The sequence below is a fragment of the Girardinichthys multiradiatus genome, chromosome 3 (assembly GCF_021462225.1).
Source record: "Girardinichthys multiradiatus isolate DD_20200921_A chromosome 3, DD_fGirMul_XY1, whole genome shotgun sequence".
NCBI classification, from domain to species: Eukaryota; Metazoa; Chordata; class Actinopteri; order Cyprinodontiformes; family Goodeidae; genus Girardinichthys; species Girardinichthys multiradiatus.
This window is the reverse complement of record NC_061796.1, coordinates 19,220,236-19,241,409: the sequence shown is the minus strand read 5'-3', so window position 1 is coordinate 19,241,409 and position 21,174 is coordinate 19,220,236. Positions and strand designations below refer to the sequence as shown.

Genomic DNA, 21,174 nt, shown 5'->3' with positions numbered 1-21,174 from the left:
CCAGCAAACCACAGTTAGAGCCTTTATCTAGAAATGGAGAAAACATAAACCATTTCCAAATCTTCCCATTGAGAACCAATAACCTTCAAAGCAGGCCTCACTTGCTTTAGGTAAGATCAATGTTCATGATTCAAAAATAAATAAGAGGCTGTGCAAAACTTACACCTATGGGAGAGTTATGCCCCTTCTCCACTGGCTCGATTTGGCCCTACTCGACTCCACTCAGCTTGCTTTGCGAGCGTTTCCATTACTGTTTTTTTCCATACCGGTACCTACTTTTTTGGTCCCTGCTCCTGAGCAGGTCTGACCGGTGCTGAGTATGGACTACATGCGCCATGAACAGACTGCTGTTCACTGATTGGCCATGGAACCAGAAGAAATGGGAAGGTTATCGCTGCGGTGGTGCAGGGAAAAGTTAATAAAACTCATGAGTGACTACAGCAATATTGGACCACAATGGCCTAAGCGGGTCAAATCGAAATATAATTTTTCTATTTACAAATTATAAACCATCCCTGAAGGCTGAAAGAAAAGAAAAAGGACACGTCAGCTTTTGCAGGCAAGTGCTGTATTTAATAACATTGTAAACCAGCTGATCACACATGAAATCAGTTGATGCACAAACATTTATCCCTAAACACACAAAACAATACCACCATGAAACAGCGTGTTTGTTCGGAAATATATTGTCCTTAATTGAACCTGCATCTGCAGGAGGAGGGAGCAGACAGAGAGCAGCTGCCTATAATCCAACTGCCTATATCGGATCAAATGAAAGGAAGACCCTGGCTGGGCCAAGGTCCAATTATCCCAGTGGATCATTTTATATATAAAAAACATATAGAAGACATTCTTGCATATACAATAATGCAAACAGTTTATTTATGTTTAAATTTTTTATCATTTCACACAGATTAATACTGTAACGTTAATCGCAGCACAGCGCACTGCACTGACGCCTGGAGGCGGAGCTTCACTGGGTCTGTGGAAACACAACTGGTACCATACCGACAAAAGCAAAACCGAGTGGATCAGAGCAACGCCAGCTAAAACGAGCGAGTGGAAAAGGGGCATTAGAAGTCAAAAATTACCCGTGATAAAACAGAAGTCAAAGGTCCCTCTAACATTTTGATGATCCCTAACACTTTTGGGAAAATATTCTGTTGACTGCCAAGAAAGAAGTGGAACTTTTGGAATGGTGTGTGTCCTGAAACATGTGTCATAAAGTTAATACAGCATTTCAGAAAAGAACATCATACCAACAGCCAAACATGGTGGTGATAGTGTGTTGCTCTGGTGCTCCACTGCTGCTTCAGAATCTAGGTTACTGGAGGTAATGACAAAACCCTGAATTCTGATCTCTGGCAAAGAATGCTAAATGAGAATGGTTGACCATCAGTTTGTGACCTTAACCCATTGATGAAGCCCATTTGGGTTACGCACCAGGACAATGATCTGAAACACACCAGCAGGTTCACCTTTGAATAGGAAAAACCCTCAAAACCCTTTAATGCAACTGAATTTAAATTTCTCCACAGCAATGTAAAAGACTGTCTGTAAGTTACCGCGAATGCTTTATGGCTGCTGTTACTTCTTCTTATACATAGGGCCAGCTTGGTTTAGATAGGTTTTTAGATGAAACCATCAATTCAAAACTGCATTGTGTTAACCTGTTAACTGAGACACCTTTATAAATCTGTGTGTTATAAACTTACTTTTAGACCAAGTAGAGCTCCTGAGTCTCGAGGCACACTTCCATCTTTCATACGCTTGTTGAGCAAAATGCGGCCAATAAGGCGATCTCCGTCTTTGGATGGCTGCCATGTCACCGGGTGCTACAAAGTCAGAGCAACAATACACCTTTTGTTTATCAACTTAATCATTTGAAAGGGGTCAGCCCAGAGCAAAGTAGACAACTGTCTGGTGAAAAGGGGCATGAAGATAATACAGAAAGAGATGACTTGGGGAAGAAAGTTTACACAAACTCTGACAATTTACAGTATAAGGAATGCATTCTTGTTTGACAAATATGTTCATCAATTGTTTCATTCTAAATTACCTAAATGATGTTTAAAATTACACTTTTCCATCAAAATGTAGCCAGTAGAAATTTTAGGAACTAACTTTCAGAGCTTGTGTAAACCTGCTAGTGAGAGGTTGGAGTGAGCTTCATGCACCATCCCATGCAGAGTAAAGCAAGCAGCCCTAATACTCCCCCTCAAACCAGCACTTTAAACAGCAGTAGGAAGACCGGAGCATAACTCCAGCGCTTCACTGCACACAAACAGACAACCACCATTGAGTGGAGTGGTGAGGGGAAAGCAGACAGCACAAGGGGGATGAAAGGCAACCCAGAATCAAATAAAGTAGAACACTGGGTGCCAGATTAAAAATCAAAAAGATTGATTTAAAATACAGCCATGAGACACAGATAAAGTGAAATCACAGAACAAAAAAATAAAAGGGAAGGGAAGGGAAAAAAGAAAAACAAATGTTTAAATTTCTGGTGCAAAATAAATTCAACCTTCCCAGTTTTGTTTGTGTATGTTTGGGGTTTTGCTATTGAATTGAGTGGAAAATTAGGCAGGGGGCAGGTTTTGCCTGGACTGGGTAGTGTTGGGTAGGAAAGTAGAGTGAGAAGGACAGGTCTAAGTAAAAAGTGTACTACTGAGCTAAACAGGACTGCTGCAGAGCAAAAACACAATATACGAAAGGAGAACGAGCATGCAACTAGGAGAGACCCACATTTCTGTGTGCCATGACAAACAAAGAGGTTGTGCGTCATTGCTATCGTTTAACAACTACTGTGATATGAGTGTCTTCTGTTAGGAGAACAAAACAGCAAGTACAAGTAGCAAGCAAAGAGGGAAATTCCAAAAACTTTTTTATCAAAAGTAATCGAATAAAAAGAAACCAAATTGTAACGAAAAATAATTTAGACAGATTAAAATTCAGAAAGTAAACATCTTATCGGATTAAACTTGGTGAGAGAAAGTAAACAAATACTGAATGGTTAAACAATAAGAATCACAAAATGCAGGCTAGATTTTCTCAGTACCTTCTCACTATGGCTATGCTCCTCGTTTAGGGTAGTGCTACTGCACGTATCAACTCCCGAGTCTTTAACCTGTGGTTCACACCATGCCAAGTCCTCTTCAAATGAGTGTCCCCCAAAGCGCACCATTTTCTTTTGCCTCTCAGATAAGGTGTGTGTCGGCTCGGATATAAATGCCTGCTCAATAGTTTTTCTTTTTCCCCTTTGACTCTCCCCTACAGGCGTGGGATAAAAACAGAAAGAAAACAGAAAAAACAACATGCAAAGGTGTAAATAAAACAAAGAAAACATGAAATGACAAAGGACTTGGGGAGATCAGGGGAATGGGACAGTAAAGACAGAGAGAAACAAAGAGAGAGATAGGGAGATGGGATTGAAGGACAGGGCGTGGGGAGGGAGGGTCAGGGCAGGGCTCCACATGTCTCACCAAAGACATTGGGGAGGCCTCGCTGCTATGCCATGACGCATGGTCCCACCAATGGCCATCCAAATCTCCTGTAATGTGAGCGGCAGGGTTTGGGGGGCGCGAATACACGAGAGAGGACAGCAAGAGGGACAAGTGAGGACACCACAAACCAGACATACACAAGCACATAGATTACATATACAACACTTTGACAAGACATCCAAATATTCACTTACTTTACACACACTCAGATAAGCACATTCACACACATTAAACACTTTCACACACTGCCCGAACTCAAAAGGTGAGTATGTGCAACTTCTAAGTTTCCTGTGGAGAAATGATGATGCCACTTAGGCACAATATCTGCTGATTGATTAATGATTTCACAAGCTCCATATTACACTGGGAGGCAGACCCAAGTTCATTCTCAACATACGTAAAGAGAAGTCAGAGTTGCAGTAATAGATATAACAACACGCCACATAACAAGTGGACAACAGAGAACTATATAGAGTTTTAGGATTTCTTTTGAACATAAACATGTTGTCTATATGAAATAGAGATGCCTCAACAAATCCGCCAGAGATTAAAATAGGCCAAATTTACCTTGATCATTGTTAGGTTAAATACTGAAAAATCTAATTTACTAAATGAATCAAAACTAAGAACATCTACCATTTTATGGTCTGTAAAGGCATCAGCCAAAAGCAAGTACTTTGGCTATTGTTTTTCTTCTGTTGAAAAATGAATACTATAAGGAAGATAATTCAAGTCAAGAAATCAAATCTGTTTTACGTGCAGTTCTTCAAAACTACAGACATCTGTCATTAAATTCAACAAATCTACTAATACTACTTGTTTTCTGTCTTCAATACCAGCGAACATTATTATGAGATTTACACTCTAAGTATAATACAATCCTATGCAGCAGTAGCAGCATCTATTGAAGAAGGCAGTGCAGATCTTTAATGTTTTTAATGTCGGACTCACACTGTATGGCCACACAGCTTTAACCTTAACTAAAGGACACCGTTTAGAAGCTCCAAATACAGCTCTGTTGCAGCATAAACAGAGTCTAAGACAGAAAGGCCACTGGCTAAAATGATAAAACAGACTGAATGATTTTTGGGCAAGGGGCTTTACCTAAACTGTAAAGGATGAACATATCAAGGGATGGAATTAAGCAATGCAACCTTTACTCTCAAGATGTCATGGTTCTATTAGAAATAATCTACACGAGTCAATACAATTTGAGTTTTTATCAGCAATCAGAATCAAATTTTACATTATAAAGAACTTGTCCAGTTTTTTTCTCACAGTGCAAAAAAGGTAGCACTGGCCTTTTAGAATCTGGCAAAATGTAACAACATTTATCGCAGAAAGATGTATAATTTTTTATTCATTATGCCAAAAAGGAATAAGGAGAGAAAGATATCGCTGAAAGTGGAAAGGCAAACACACATCAGTAAAGCAGATCATTTATCATGGTAAATTTTTGCCAATAGGAAGAATAGAATGTATCCAGTCAATGTGTACCAAAACAACACAAATCACTGGACCTTGAACATTAGGACTTGATCTTCAAAGATCCCAAATAGAGGGCACGCCCGTTGCGTGCTATCAACAAATATTGCGCATGCAATGGATAACAGGTACAAAATAGGTGCAGACCGCCCTACTTAAATGATGAAATTGTATGTGTTACTGGCTGGCTGCTACAGACCCCAACAGATCTGGAGGGGAAGGGAACAGATCCTCTCTGCTGTGTTGCTTGAAGTATGCATGGGTTGTTGCACTGCATCAATAGTATTGATGCATTTGCCAATTTTATTCTTCTGTTCCATTCTGCTCCTGCTTTTCTGGACTGTTAAAGTTTGTTAACCTTTCTCGTTGCTATGCACAGCAGCAGGGTTGTCACTGCAGCCTCTGCCCTGACGAGTTTATTTCTCCTATCTGTTCATGTGCACTGGGCACGTCTGAGTGCGTAGTTGCGCATGAAGAAGGCTGATTTTGAAGATGTTCTGAGAGCAGATGCTTTATGTTTGGGGTCCGGACGGACCCAGTGAGGAAAAGAATACACCCTGCTTCACCTTTAATCAAAATATTGGATTACAGGCTATTTGTGCAGAAGGGCAAAACCGTGTCCAAAATGGGGGTGCGCACACGGGGCAGCTGGTCAGTTCTTTTTTTTGAGAGTATATGTTTGAAGAGTTTAGAGTTTATCATAAACAGCCACAGCTATTTAAGTCTAAATAAAAATTGTTTATTGTAGGAGTTGCCTATCTGTATGTTAGAGCTTTGCTAATTTTAAAACATAATGTCACATAACTGTCCTGCAAAGAATTTAAATCCAACATGTAGTTGGGACCCCAGCCATGGGTTACAACATTAAAGGCCAGTAAGAACTTTTCTGGAACTTTCAAAATAAATCGCATTAACCTACTTCCAGTTCAGCCCAGGAAGAGGAGCAGGATTTTTTTCTGGCCACCTTTCTTCCTCAAAGACGATGGGTCCCCACTATCCTTCCAGGTTTTGGTAGCTTCTGGAATCTCCTTAGATGTTTTCTCTGCTTTATGCATGCTAGTGATTTGACCCTTCTGAAGCCGACTGACATCTTTTCCACAACCACAGAATGTGTCTTTCGACATGGTTTTTTAAGAAATGAGAAGCAACTCATTGCACTAGTTAGGGTTAAATAGCTTGTTGCCAGCTGAAACATAATCGCCCATGCAGTAATTATCCAATGGGAGGCAGCTACCTATTTGCTTAGTTAAATCCTGGTGGCGACTTTGTTTTTGGCCAGACAGTGTATGTTTGACTTTGAGTTTACTTATTTTTGTTAATAAATTCTTGTATTTTAAGAAATTGTATGAATTTATTACCTGTGTGCTGAGTTTTGTTGTTCAGTAATGTCAGAGCTTGGCTCACCCCTTTCACTGATATCCTAATACCACCTCCTTATTCGGCTGGTATTCACAGGACAACACTTAACAGACCAAATTATTATTTAATAAAATATTAAAATATTATTATTAAATATTAAATAATATATTCATAATAATAATCACAACAATGTACACAAAATGAAATTATTTTCCAATGATTGCACTGAATTTGTTTTGTTTGTTTTGCCAATATTTTTTGCCAATTTTTACAATGTACTATGTCTTTGATTCTTTAAATTGCAGCAGAAGACAAAAACAATAGAGACATTTCTTAACGCGATAAAACTTTGAAAACTTAATGCATTCATTATGCAGCTGTATTCTGCAAACAGGAAAACCACATAAGTGCTTTATTTTTTTATCATAGGTCTGTGAAAAAGTGATGTGGGTTCTCCTGGGTGTGTTGGAGCTTTTATTGGTCAAATAGTTTTAATCAATTGTGACAAGACAGGAGTCAAATTAACAAAACTAAACTAAAAAACAAAACTCAGTAGTGCAACTACTGACTGTGTTTTTGACCCGTTCCTATTATTTTTCATTCAAGCTGTGTCCCTTTTGTGATGAAACTGCTTGCGATAGCCCTCATATAAAGTGCAGATACCTTTATGCAGGGTCCTCTATAAAGCTATTAATGCCTTGTTTAGTCAATCCTGCACTACAAAATTTTAAATGAATGTCAGTTCTGGACATTAAAGCTGCTGTCACACTTTTTTGTCTTTCTTATATTGATGCAAGATATCTAAAAAATGTTTGTTATATGAGTCTAAAGAAATTAAGTGCATTTTGTGAAACATCATGTGCTATTACGTTTATGAACTACCTATTATGGGACCCCATTTTCTATATTGTGTGTATTTGAAGATGGAAAGTGTCAGATTTATAGTGTATTACTCATCAAGACAGGGTAAGTTGATCTTGCTGTGACAACATTGTTTCATTGTTGTTGTTTTTTCCTAATTCAATAATGACCTGACCAAATTGGGAAAAAGTTAATAAGTTACAGTTAATAAGGTCCCAAATTTTATTGTTACAGCATCAAATGTGCAGAACGACAAATTGCAGAGGTGCAATATGAAAGTATAGCTTGTTTCCTGATTAACATCTGCAGGACAGTTTTGTGCTTCAGTGATTTGTGTTTTTATTATTACCATAAAAAATAATATAATCAGATACTTCATATGTCTTAATTCAACAACAATCTTTGCATTCAAACTATACCCATGGTAACACTAATTTCTTACTCAATTAGCAGTCTGTCTGTTAGTCTGATATAGCACTTAAAATTCTTATTGTGCCTAGAAATGCACTTAACTAAACCAATATGGATGTGACCAGCACTAGGCTCTGTTGGCCTTTAACTGACAACTAAAAGCAGATATTACCAAAAATGTCTTCCCGCTGGTAGTGTGTGAGCTGCATAACAACTGAATCTTGTTTGGTCTACTGTACACTATTTTTAGAACAATAACTTGTTATTTGGACCAGGTTTACGACCAGGGAGAGAAAAGACATAGCAGGAAGAGCAGAGGTTTGACTCCATTGTGTTCATGTGTGTTTTTAAGGGGGTCATTATAAAGTCTGGGTTTAGTTGCTACTTGTCTTTTCTTGATGTTTTAAACCTTTTTTCATGTCTGTCCTGTGTCACTGCTCCACATTCATCAGCTCCCCTCAACCCTCACTCAGCATCCAGCCTTTACACTCCCTTCCTTCCCAGAAGCTTTATTAACAATGGCACACCACAGTGGGGCATCGATCCCCACCAAGGCACGGTGTGGTTTTTCAGAGAGCTGGAAATTCATCAAAGCTATAAATTATGCGCATCAGCACTGTATGACCAGCCCTGCCGTTTGGCCTTGGCTCCGAAGCCCCTTAAAGTGCTGATTCAGGTCAAAAGTAGAGCGCAGGCGATGGCGAAGTTCACCAACCCCAGGTTCTTCATCACTCTGACAGCTCAATAAAAACCAGTGTAAACTATTAATTGGATCATTAATTATTGATGCTGTTTTTACTACAATTCGAAGTGTGAGGACAAAAAAGAGGCAGGGGTGAACAAATGTGTATGTTTAAACATAGTCAATACTATGAAGTGGATACAACATTAACACTTTTTTACAATAAAAGGCCGAGCAAATCTTGTTTTTTTACATAATAGCTGAAAAATTACCCTTTCAGGTAAAAAGTCCACATTAAGAATACTTTTTTAGAGTTGACAAACTACAAACCAACAGACTTACAGAGGTGCAAACACTAATCGAAAAAGCCATTAATGATAGTGTGATTTAGGTTGTTGTTACACATTGTCTACCTGTCTGTTGCAGATAGCTCACTATTCTTTCCTTTTCTGTGTGTTCGACACTATTATGAGACTGCATGTCAGAGGAATCAATAACAAAAAAACGAAAAGGAGAGAGGACTATCACATTAAATCAGTCTCCATTGCCCACAGACACGAGTCAGACCTACAACAGCAGACACATCCTTTCTCCTCCAGCTTCATCTGTTTCTTAAACCCAACCATTCACATTTCCTTATCCTACCTTAAAGACCCCTTAACCACACTGGAGAATTGACAGGATGGCATACATCCTGCTTAGGCTTGTCCTGTGTCACTGCTGCACCTTCACTAGCTTACTGCTGTGTTGCACACCTATCTAGACAGACTGAATAAATCAACATAAAGAAATTAATGTGCACTTAGTAAAAGACGAAAAAAATAAGTTTTTGCTGATACACAATGTCAGGAAAATACTTAATTGCAATACTATTGATGAAAATTGATATGATATGATATGATATTAATTGCAATTAACATTCATTTCTCTAAACACTTTTCTTTCTTTACCATTACACAATGTTCCCAACCCTTTTTGTGAGTGTTAACATCTAAACCGGTTTATACTGTACATAAAGGCCAAAATATTGTCAATATGCTGAGAATAAATGCATGACATATGCATGGCAATATAATATCCTGTCAAGAACTGTGTCTAAGCAGTCCTTTGCATTGGTGATATTCCACACACTAATATTGCATTGGCGTCTGGAATGCAATATGTTGTGCAGCTCTAATATCTCATATGAACTTGCAGTAATCTGCTGTCTGCTGTCATGTTTTAACCGCTTTGACAGCATCAGCCAAAGTTGTGGACAGTGTTGCTCTTAAATAACGTCTGTTACCACCTCTTTAAAAGCAGGAAAGCAGAAAATCTGTGCTCTAGATTATGCAGGAGTGTATGAACACAATGCCAAGGATCAAAGAAATCACCACAGACTTTAGACAATTTCAAATTCATCATTTTATGGTAAGAAAGATTATTCACAAATGAAAAACATTCAATATACCTGCCAATTTTCCCCGAATTGGACATCCCAGCAAATTCATTCCAAGGTCAGACTGCAATGCTCAGAGAAATCGGCAAGAGATTTATGTCAAATGGGCCATATAAACAAATTCCTGCAAACTTCATATGACCAGAATGAACCTGTCAAGAAGAGGGGGCCTTAATTTCTCCACAAAGACATGAACAAATGCTTAGGTCAGACAGAAAATTACCTAAGCAGAAAATGAAATACTTCAAATTCTCGCTGCTAAAGTTTATTGTAAAGTCAGAAATGACGATGTAAGGAGGTTTTGCTAATGTTAATGCTGACAATTTATTTAAAATAAAAAGCTTATATTGCCAACATCACTATTGCATGTTGCTGCAGCAAATTGTAACATTGGGTTTGTACTTGTAACATATTTCACTACAACAGGAAACTGACCTAAAATGCATCTCCAAAGTTAACCAAGAAATTCTGTATTAGAGGACTTGCCCTCCACCATCACCTGACTTGAACTTAGACATAATTTTGAACAAGTTAAACCACAAAAAGCAACAAAAACATCCCACTAAATTCAACAGATTAAGAAAACAAAGCAGTCAGGGTGACAAGCTAATGATGTTCCTAATTGCTAAAAGTGTGACAGCTTTGACCCATCTGAAGTGTATTTTTAAATATTTTCTTCTTTCATTATGGTCGACAAACAGACAGACAGGTATGTCATATTTATCTAACAGGATTTAGTCCATTTGAACTCAATCATCTTCAAGTGGGAAGATACTTTTTAGAACCACCTATTTAATCTGCTTAGCTTCACACCACAAAATTATATTTGTGGGACTTTTCATTCACTCTTAGGTTCATATCAAAATTTTATGTTCTGCCTCTGCTGCATAACAGAGAAACAAACAAGCAATTAGAACACAGAGTACCTACAGGGGTTGGACAATGAAACTGAAACACCTGGTTTTAGACCACAATAATTTATTAGTATGGTGTAGGGCCTCCTTTTGTGGCCAATACAGCATCAATTCGTCTTGGGAATGACATATACAAGTCCTCCACAGTGGTCAGAGGAATTTTAAGCCATTTTTCTTGCAGGATAGTGGCCAGGTCACACGTGATACTGGTGGAGAAAAACGTTTCCTGACTCGCTCCTCCAAAACACCCCAAAGTGGCTCAATAATATTTAGATCTGGTGACTGTGCAGGCCATGGGAGATGTTCAATTTCACTTTCATGTTCATCAAACCAATCTTTCACCAGTCTTGCTGTGTGTATTGGTGCATTGTCATCCTGATAAACGGCACCGCCTTCAGGATACAATGTTTGAACCATTGGATGCACATGGTCCTCAAGAATGGTTCGGTAGTCCTTGGCAGTGACGCGCCCATCTAGCACAAGTACTGGGCCAAGGGAATGCCATGATATGGCAGCCCAAACCATCACTGATCCACCCCCATGCTTCACTCTGGGGCATGTAACAGTCTGGGTGGTACGCTTCTTTGGGGCTTCTCCACACCATAACTCTCCCGGATGTGGGGAAAACAGTAAAGGTGGACTCATCAGAGGACAATACATGTTTCACATTGTCCACAGCCCAAGATTTGTGCTCCTTGCACCATTGAAACCGACGTTTGGCATTGGCATGAGTGACCAAAAGTTTGGCTATAGCAGCCCGGCCGTGGATATTGACCCTGTGGAGCTCCTGACAGACAGTTCTGGTGGAAACAGGAGAGTTGAGGTGCACATTTAATTCTGCCGTGATTTGGGCAAACGTGGTTTACCCGAACATCCTTTTCAGACAGTTTCCTCTTGAATTCACAGTTAATCCTGTTGGATGTGGTTCGTCCTTCTTGGTGGTATGCTGACATTACCCTGGATACCGTGGCTCTTGATACATCACAAAGACTTGCTGTCTTGGTCACAGATGCGCCAGCAAGACGTGCACCAACAATTTGTCCTCTTTTGAAATCTGGTCTGTCACCCATAATGTTGTGTGCATTTCAATATTTTGAGCAAGACTGTGCTCTTACCCTGCTAATTGAACCTTCACACTCTGCTCTTACTGGTGCAATGTGCAATCAATGAAGACTGGCTACCAGGCTGGTCCAATTTAGCCATGAAACCTCCCACACTAAAATGACAGGTGTTTCAGTTTCATTGTCCAACCCCTCTATATAAGCTCCAGTGAATCTGCTGTCTGACAATGACCTACTGTAAAGCTTGTCTGGAAAGTTACTATATTTCATTTCAGCTGCCAAGCTTTATTTTTCCTCTTGCTTAAAAATAGGCTGGCCTGTGGAATATGTTGACACAGATAGAGAGTGGCTATGAGCCTCTGAAGACCCTATTTTGGCTACCTGTAAACATGGAAACTCCCTCATTAATAATGTATTGCCAGTGCTAAGCTGCTTCTCTTACCGTAGAGGACAAAAACTGAAGCTGGCTAAATGAATTTCTTTGCCTTCATTTGTCATACATAGTTCCAGCTTGTAGCAGAAAATCTATTTTGTCATAATACATTTATTTCTTCCCTCTGATTTTTATGATAACAGACTTTAACATTTTTAAGGTAAAGAGTACCTCAATTACAGGTTTGAATGTAAAATTGATTAGAAACTACGACAATGTCAACCTGGTTGGCAAAGTCAAAATGATTTTTGTGTTGATTCTGTGCAAAATGGCATTTGATGTAGTCCAACTGACGTGTTGGTAACAGTTTTTCTTTCTTACAGCTGGTAGGAGAGCTATTAAAGATCTGGCGCTTATGCTGTTTTGTTTTTTTGGTTTTTTTTTGTTCTTTGGTAAAGCCAATAAGACACATGCCAGTGCTGGTAAGAAAGAATAATAACAAATTATGTTTAAATAACCTGGTTACTAATCACTGACAACAAGAACAAGAAAAAAATACTAGATGCAGAATAAAAACCTGAGAACTGTTACTCTAAATGTTGCCAAAGCACTCTTTCTTATGTATCATGTAGTCTGAACAGCTTTCTTCCTGTTTTGATTGAATCATGATCTGTTTAACACTTTGTAACAGCTTGTTTTACAAAGATTTATAGCATGGTAACAACACATTTGGTAAGTGATGATGAAAAGGCATAGGCCACTAGGATGCAGACACACCATCTGTTCATTTGCTATCTTTAAACATTTATATGCAGTGAAGGACAACACTATTTAAAAAATGCAGTTATTATTGACACAGCTTCTTTTAGTTCACCAAACATTCACACGTTTGCTATCTCCTGGTTTTCTCCTTGGATATGCTACACATCATTAGAACAAACAGTGCCTTTTAAAAGTTTTCATACCCACCTTCTGCACTTTCTCAAGTTACAAACTCAAACCTCCTTGTACCAGTTTTGCACATCTAGAAACAACAATTTTTCCCAGTTTTCTTTCTAAAATAGCTAAAGGTTAGTCAGGCTGGATGGAGTACCTCTGAGAAAAAGCCCCTCTGCAGCATGATGGTCCCTTCATCATGTTTCATTTTGTTATGGTGTGTTCAGGGTGACGCGAAGAGTTTTCTGACACATATAGGATTTTTCATGTAGGTCAAAACATTTATTTTGGTCTCACCTGACCAGAGTAGTTTCTGCCACACATCTGCTCTGTCCCCTATTTAGTTGTCAAGCTTGTCTTGTTCGTTATTTGGTTTTAATAATACTGTTTATTCACTGTTTATTCATGTTTTCCAACAAACCTCTGAGGCCTTCAAAAACATCTGCATTTCTATTAAAATGAAATGTGAACAAGTAGACTCCATTTACCAATTAGCAGACTCTTGAAAGCAAGTGGTTGCATTGAAAAGTACTTTGAGGTGTCAAAGTAAAAGCAAAAAAGGCTTAATGCACATACATCCCAGCATGCCACACTTTTTAGATTCCTATTTGTCAAAACAAATCATTTTTTGTCCAGCTTACAATTAGCATAACTTTGTTAAGCCTATTACTAAAACTCCTAACAAAATACAATGAAGTTGAATACTTTTGCAAGGCACTGTATGAAGTAAAAGAGGTATGGAAGAAACTTTGAAAATATTACTTTGGGAGCATAAGTACAGTTGCTAAAGAGAGTAGTGCAGATATATTCAAAGAGATTAATGTTCATTCATATTGGAACATAACATGTGAGCTCAAAAATGAACAATGAACTGTTAAAGCTCTTCTGCAGTACCGCGCCACTGAAATACAAGGCTCATTACTGTCAGCTGTCACAGATATTTTCCAAAATGTGAAAAACTGTATTCCATGTTTTAATTTGACTAAGGCATAATTACAATAAATATGCAGTGTTTGTTTTGTGTTATGAAAAAACTTAAGGTTGACGTTTTATACATTTCGTTACATGGATTCGTAAATCTAGAGAAGAGTTGTTGATCATATTAGATTTTTATAATTATAAATAATTTACATTCAAAAATATTTTAACTGAAAATAATGAGCCATACAAATAAAATTACACATACATTCAGACACACACAACACACATACATTAATAGCGTACACTAAGGAAACTGAAAGTTAAACAGTATTTAGGTCATAAACAGCAATACAACAGCAGCATAGTGACAGAGGCAATAATTACATTATAAACTATTTTGAAAACTTTCATTTTCAAAAATTCTGACAACGTTATATTACAGTATAATAGTCTGATCCTGGCATTTGAAAATACTGTACTTGTATTACAAATACTAATGTGTAGTTAACATATAAAAAGAGAGAGAAGTGGTGTGCTGACTCCTACCTTTTTCACTGACTGACTCACTCTCAATCTCCACATCCTCACAGCTTGTGTACTCCGGTGTTGTGGCCAGCTCCTCCTCTGAGCTGCTCAGTGACACCTGCCTCATCTTTCCACCCTTTTTGGTTTTATGGGGCTTGGGGGGTGGGGGTCGCACTGACTCTGACTGGTCTGAGCTAAGAGAGTCATTCCTTAACATACTCTCCATCTTCTCCCTCTTGGTCTTCTGGACAGCCAAATTGGGGTCCAAGTGGTGTTGCTGCCTCATCATGGAATCCCCTCCAACACCTAGATCTCCTCTTCGCAGGTCCCCTGACCGGTCACCAAGCACAGGACTCCGATGTGGTGTTGGGGGGCTGCGGTTGGAGTTTCTGTGACTTCCAAGGCTATGACCCATGGGTCCTGGGGAAGACCGATCAACAGAGTATGAGCGCTGTCCCACCATAGGCGGCCGGCGCTCGGTGAGATGCTGACGGGACAGTCTAATTGGGCCAGGGTCATCCTGTTCTGTGTACGCTAGGGAGACATCACTGTGCCGACGCTCATGCCTCAGCCGGCCCACTTCAGCATGCATCCTCATTTGCTCTTCATAGGGTTGAGGCTTTACAGGATAGCGTGCCAGATTTGGATCGCTGCGATACCGCGCCTGAAACTCCTCCTGGCGCTGACGCTGGATGTCAAAGTCACTGGGTGGTCCATCTAGCTCTTGGTCAAGTGGATATTCCTGGGAGTGCCAGCGGCCAGGTCCCCGACGGTCCCGATAGCCCATTCGCATCGCATCGACATCTGGGAATAGGTGTGGGCCCTGCGGAACCCGCCGTGGGTCCCCATCCCCATAGTCTGACGGTGATCTGGGCATGCTGCCTTCTGTGGGTGCATACTGTGGGTGGTCGCCCCCCTCCCTTTGGTCGTATGTTTGGTTTGGGTCCCTGGATGCAGATGGGCTTCGTTTCCTGTAGGAAAAAGGAAGAGGAACACTTAGGTTTACTGGTTGGTTCAGTTTGAACTTGATCATTTGTATTTTTGATTCTATAACTCTATAGTGAATGAATAGTCTGAGCCTGAAAAGGAGTGACCTAAAAAAAACTGAGGCTTTCATGAGTATGATACTGATATTCCACAAAATGGTCATAAAATAAACCTTGAATCATTTGACTGTGTCCATCTAGTTTAATCTCATTGTGCTCTGCTCTACATAGGCTGGAGTCAAGAAATGTGAAAGCCTGGACTGTCTGGCACTGACACCACTATAAAAAATGAAAGAAAAAGAATAAATTAAAGCTGTAAAAATTACCACTGTGTTTCTGAATCCAAGTGAAACAATCTTTAAATGTTCCATGGGGGCGGCTCACTAGTCTTTTCTTTTTAACATGTTAAATATCCTGAAGTCTTACTCAGTATAATACATTGATCCAATTAGTTAAAAAATTATTTTATTTGTTAGTACTAAGAGTTTTCAAACAGATTATATTAAATCTAATGTTAGGCACTTTTAGAAAGAGATAATTTGCAATTTTACATTTTCTTGTAGTTCACTGCTAATGTAAGAGATACATTAAACAAATAAACTGACTGAATAAACAAACTGACTTGGACCAGAACACTAAATGGACTCTGGGTTGGATAATTTCAACAAATTTACAGATTTATTTTGAGTCAAATTATTTACCAGCAGTAATTAATCCCAACTAACAACAAAGCAGACACAAAAGTCTAACAAGTAAGAGACTGATCAAAGAGCAAAATAATTACCAAAAATTATAAAAAACATTCTAAATTTATAAAATGTATTATAGAAACTTATTGATAAGTAAATATATGTCAAACTTGAATAATTATCATTATTATTACTGTCAGTATTACCTTTTATATTTACTGTACACTGTGTCACTTTCTAATTGTTTTGGATTATAAAATTTGTATGAAATGAAAGTATGTTTTCTTGATGAAGGAGAAGTGATGGGTATAATGTTGCATGAGAAGGGGTGGGTTAATGTAAGTTTATACAGGTCCTTCTCAAAATATTAGCATATTGTGATAAAGTTAATTATTTTCCATAATTTCATGATGAAAATTTAACATTCATATATTTTAGATTCATTGCACACTAACTGAAATATTTCAGGTCTTTTATTGTCTTAATACAGATGATTTTGGCATACAGCTCATGAAAACCCAAAATTCCTATCTCACAAAATTAGCATATCATTAAAAGGGTCTCTAAACGAGCTATGAACCTAATCATCTGAATCAACGAGTTAACTCTAAACACCTGCAAAAGATTTCTGAGGCCTTTAAAACTCCCAGCCTGGTTCATCACTCAAAACCCCAATCATGGGTAAGACTGCCGACCTGACTGCTGTCCAGAAGGCCACTATTGACACCCTCAAGCAAGAGGGTAAGACACAGAAAGAAATTTCTGAACGAATAGGCTGTTCCCAGAGTGCTGTATCAAGGCACCTCAGTGGGAAGTCTGTGGGAAGAAAAAAGTGTAGCAGAAAACGCTGCACAACGAGAAGAGGTGACCGGACCCTGAGGAAGATTGTGGAGAAGGGCCGATTCCAGACCTTGGGGGACCTGCGGAAGCAGTGGACTGAGTCTGGAGTAGAAACATCCAGAGCCACCGTGCACAAGTGTGTGCAGGAAATGGGCTACAGGTGCCACATTCCCCAGGTCAAGCCACTTTTGAACCAGAAACAGCGGCAGAAGCGCCTGACCTGGGCTACAGAGAAGCAGCACTGGACTGTTGCTCAGTGGTCCAAAGTACTTTTTTCGGATGAAAGCAAATTCTGCATGTCATTCGGAAATCAAGGTGTCAGAGTCTGGAGGAAGACTGGGGAGAAGGAAATGCCAAAATGCCAGAAGTCCAGTGTCAAGTACCCACAGTCAGTGATGGTCTGGGGTGCCGTGTCAGCTGCTGGTGTTGGTCCACTGTGTTTTATCAATGGCAGGGTCAATGCAGCTAGCTATCAGGAGATTTTGGAGCACTTCATGCTTCCATCTGCTGAAAAGCTTTATGGAGATGAAGATTTCATTTTTCAGCACGACCTGACACCTGCTCACAGTGCCAAAACCACTGGTAAATGGTTTACTGACCATGGTATCACTGTGCTCAATTGGCCTGCCAACTCTCCTGACCTGAACCCCATAGAGAATCTGTGGGATATTGTGAAGAGAACGTTGAGAGACTCAAGACCCAACACTCTGGATGAGCTAAAGGCCGCTATCGAAGCATCCTGGGCCTCCATAAGACCTCATCAGTGCCACAGGCTGATTGCCTCCATGCCACGTCACATTGAAGCAGTCATTTCTGCAAAAGGATTCCCGACCAAGTATTGAGTGCATAACTGTACATGATTATTTGAAGGTTGACGTTTTTTGTATTAAAAACACTTTTCTTTTATTGGTTGGATGAAATATGCTAATTTTGTGAGATAGGAATTTTGGGTTTTCATGAGCTGTATGCCAAAATCATCCGTATTAAGACAATAAAAGACCTGAAATATTTCAGTTAGTGTGCAATTAATCTAAAATATATGAATGTTAAATTTTCATCATGACATTATGGAAAATAATGAACTTTATCACAATATGCTAATATTTTGAGAAGGACCTGTACTTCTACCCAGTTTTTGGATTGTGTGAATATTGTATATTAGTTAATTTACCATCTGCTGTTAGGTTCAGTAAATTCTGAAAAGAAAAACTGGATAAACCCTCCTTAATTTCAGGTAAAACAAAATTGAGGCAAAGCACATTGTTTTTCGTTATAATGTGCCATGTGTTCATAAATATGTTCTTTGAAAGGGGGGTAAGACATGGTAAAACATCTAAAATTTCAGGTATACAGTACGTGTAGCTAATTAGGCTGTGATCTGAATATGTTTATCCTCATATTTTCATTTAAGGATAAATAAAAACATAAATTCATGGTTGGAACGTGTAAATGATACTAATACGCACAAACATCAAAGGTATCAACTTCCTTTTCAAAAAGCAAACCACAAGGATATGATGGAGTGCCTGAAGGAGGCTAATTGTCCAATACTGCATTTATTTCTTTATTCAGAGTTAACTATTCATGACCCACTTTTCTCCTACATTTCTTCCTCTTTTTGCTCTAAAGTAATAATGACATTTCGGTAACGAAAAATCTCTGTGAAGCATCCCTTTCATTTTGTACCTGATAACTTTCCATAAATTTTAAAGGGCTTCATAAATCACTGCTGCCAACTTAGCTTTGTGCTCAAGGTAAGAAATCCCCATGTGTGACTGGTTGATTCACTGAAGAGGAATGAGAAGATATGACCCTTGACTACTGTATCACAGACCCTTGAGGGTTAGTTTGACCATACTGGATTAGCAATACAACCGATATTAACATTGAGGCTAGGTACATCTGGGCAAATATGCTGCTGTGTTCTCTCAGGTGAATTTCTATGTTGAATACTAAATAATCTCATTAAAACATAGTGCCAGCTCTGGGGAGGGACAGAGTGATGAACGACTGTACATTTAAAGTATGGGCTGCTAGGAAGGGGACAAAGTTTACCAACTGTGTAGGACAAAATTTCCTTTCCAAACCATGAGGACACACAAGCATAACACAGAACGAACAACAACAAACGAGAGCTCCACAATCAGGTGTGGCCATAAAAGACATGAAAATCCAATAAAGGTAAAAAAAAGATATCATTGGCAATTGGAGTTTTAATGCATGACCCCCTAAATATTATTGCATACCAAATATTGCAACCCAGCAGCCCTTCGTATTGTGATGCTGCAGCCATACCACAAACTGAGCTAAATAAAGTGAATTTTCAGATTCTACTTTGAATGCAGAAAAAAGTTGAAAAGGTTTCAAAACAAAGCTGATGATTGCAGATTCCAGGAGAAACTAGAATATGTCAAACATTATTTCCATCACTGTAGAAAAAATTAGAGGTGGAGGAGGACAGTAAATACCTCGTTGTTCACCAGGACAACAGACTAGAGTGGAGATGCAACTGTGAAGCCGTCTACAAGAAGGGACAGAGCAGACTGTACTTCTTGAGGAAGCTAAGGACCTTCAGTGTTTCCAGCAAGATGCTGCTTATCTTCTATAAGTCTGTTGTGGAAAGTGTGATCTCTTCTGCCATCATCTGCTGGGGAAGCAGCATCAGAGCCAGGGACTTAAAAAAGCTCAACAAGCTGATAAAAAAGGCTGGCTCTGTTCTGGGGACTCCTCTGGAACCTCTGGAGATCATTGTGGAAAGACGGATTCTTCATAAAATGAAAAACGTGACGGAGAACCCTGAGCATTCTCTTCATGAGACGTTTGTACAACAACAAAGTTTCTTCAGTCAGAGGCTTCTTCAGATCTGCTGTAAGACAAACCGCTACAGGAGATCCTTCCTGCCCACAGCCATCAGCATCTACAACGGCTCTTTAGAGAAACCTACATAATAGCTATAACAACATTTAATTTACTTTTGGACACAAACATTTAGACTTTCATAAAGTGTCCGTGGCCGCTTGCAATTAAGCTAACAGCTCTCCTTTGCCAACATTTAGCATTTAATATGTACAAGAGAGCAAAGAAATAGAACGCAATCAGTGGTGCTCACACACCTATTGCTCCAGCTGTCACAGTGATATGATATTTACTTCTACCTACACCAGGGTGCCCAAGTCCAGTCCTCAAGAACTACCATCCTGCCAGTTTTAGATGCATCTCTTCTCCATGACACTATAACTGTATCAATTATTGGATAACTCTGTGCTCCTCTACTACTGAAATGTTTTACTGATTTGAGATCGGTATTGCTTTTCCAGTGACAGAGTAAAAAAAGCAGGTATACAAAATGAATGAGTGGATAAATGGATGATTTTTTTAAATATGTAACATTGTGTATTAAGCTTCATATTATAGCGGTCAGGCTCAAGCATGAATAAGTAAATAGAGTCTACCTGTGCGTCATTTGAAAACATTAGAAATACAGCTGTTCTCTGAAGGTATTTTGTCAGCATTTTGCTGAATAACAATTATGCACAAACAGCACTGTTCGATTCATCGTCTCAAATGGAAAGACCGCGGCACAACTACAAACCTACCAATGCATGCTCCTGATTGAAACTAACAGCTCACACAACAAGAGCAATACTTGGAGAAGAATCCAAGAAGCCCATGGTAAATCTGGAGGAGCCGCAGAGATCCACAGCTCAGGTGAAGGAACTTGTGGAGAGGACAACTCTTAATACAGAACTTCATAAATCTGGCCTTTATGGAAGAACAGCAAAAAAAGAACTCATTGTTGAAAAAAAAAGTCATAAGAAGTCCCTTTTAATATTTGCCACAAGTCATGTAGGAGATACAACAAATGTAGAAGAAAGTGCTCTTGTCTATACTTTTAAGCCTAAATGCAAAAAACAATATGTGGCTGACAACTAACACTGCAAATAATTCTAAACATAAAATCTAACTAAAACACATACACGTTTGGATTTGTACTATGACATGTGAAGAAGTTTAAGGTATATAAATACTATGCAAGGTACTTGGCACACTACATCATGCATGTTTTCTTGATGTATGAGTAGAAGCAGTCCTCGATTTTGCTGTAGCCTTAATCTGACATAACAACAGAAAATTTAGTACAACATCATGTTTTGCTGCCGGTCGTGATATAAATTTCCAGTGCTCTACAG

General features: G+C 39.0%; 1 protein-coding gene across 8 annotated transcripts in view; it reads right to left on the bottom strand.

Moving 5' to 3' along the window:
- Positions 1 to 21,174, bottom strand: part of rims2a (regulating synaptic membrane exocytosis 2a) — a 201,449-nt gene that overhangs the window by 82,565 nt on the left and 97,710 nt on the right. For 6 of the 8 annotated variants that reach the window (XM_047360424.1, XM_047360415.1, XM_047360417.1 and 3 more), the window contains 3 exons: positions 14,491 to 15,440; positions 3,059 to 3,270; positions 1,716 to 1,835 (listed from right to left, as the gene is read on the bottom strand). In XM_047360424.1, the coding sequence (XP_047216380.1) occupies positions 1,716 to 1,835; positions 3,059 to 3,270; positions 14,491 to 15,440 (1,282 nt within the window). Of the gene's footprint in view, positions 1 to 1,715; positions 1,836 to 3,058; positions 3,271 to 3,482; positions 3,551 to 14,490; positions 15,441 to 21,174 lie in introns of all 8 variants that reach the window. The other 2 variants (XM_047360418.1, XM_047360422.1) reach the window with 1 other exon arrangement.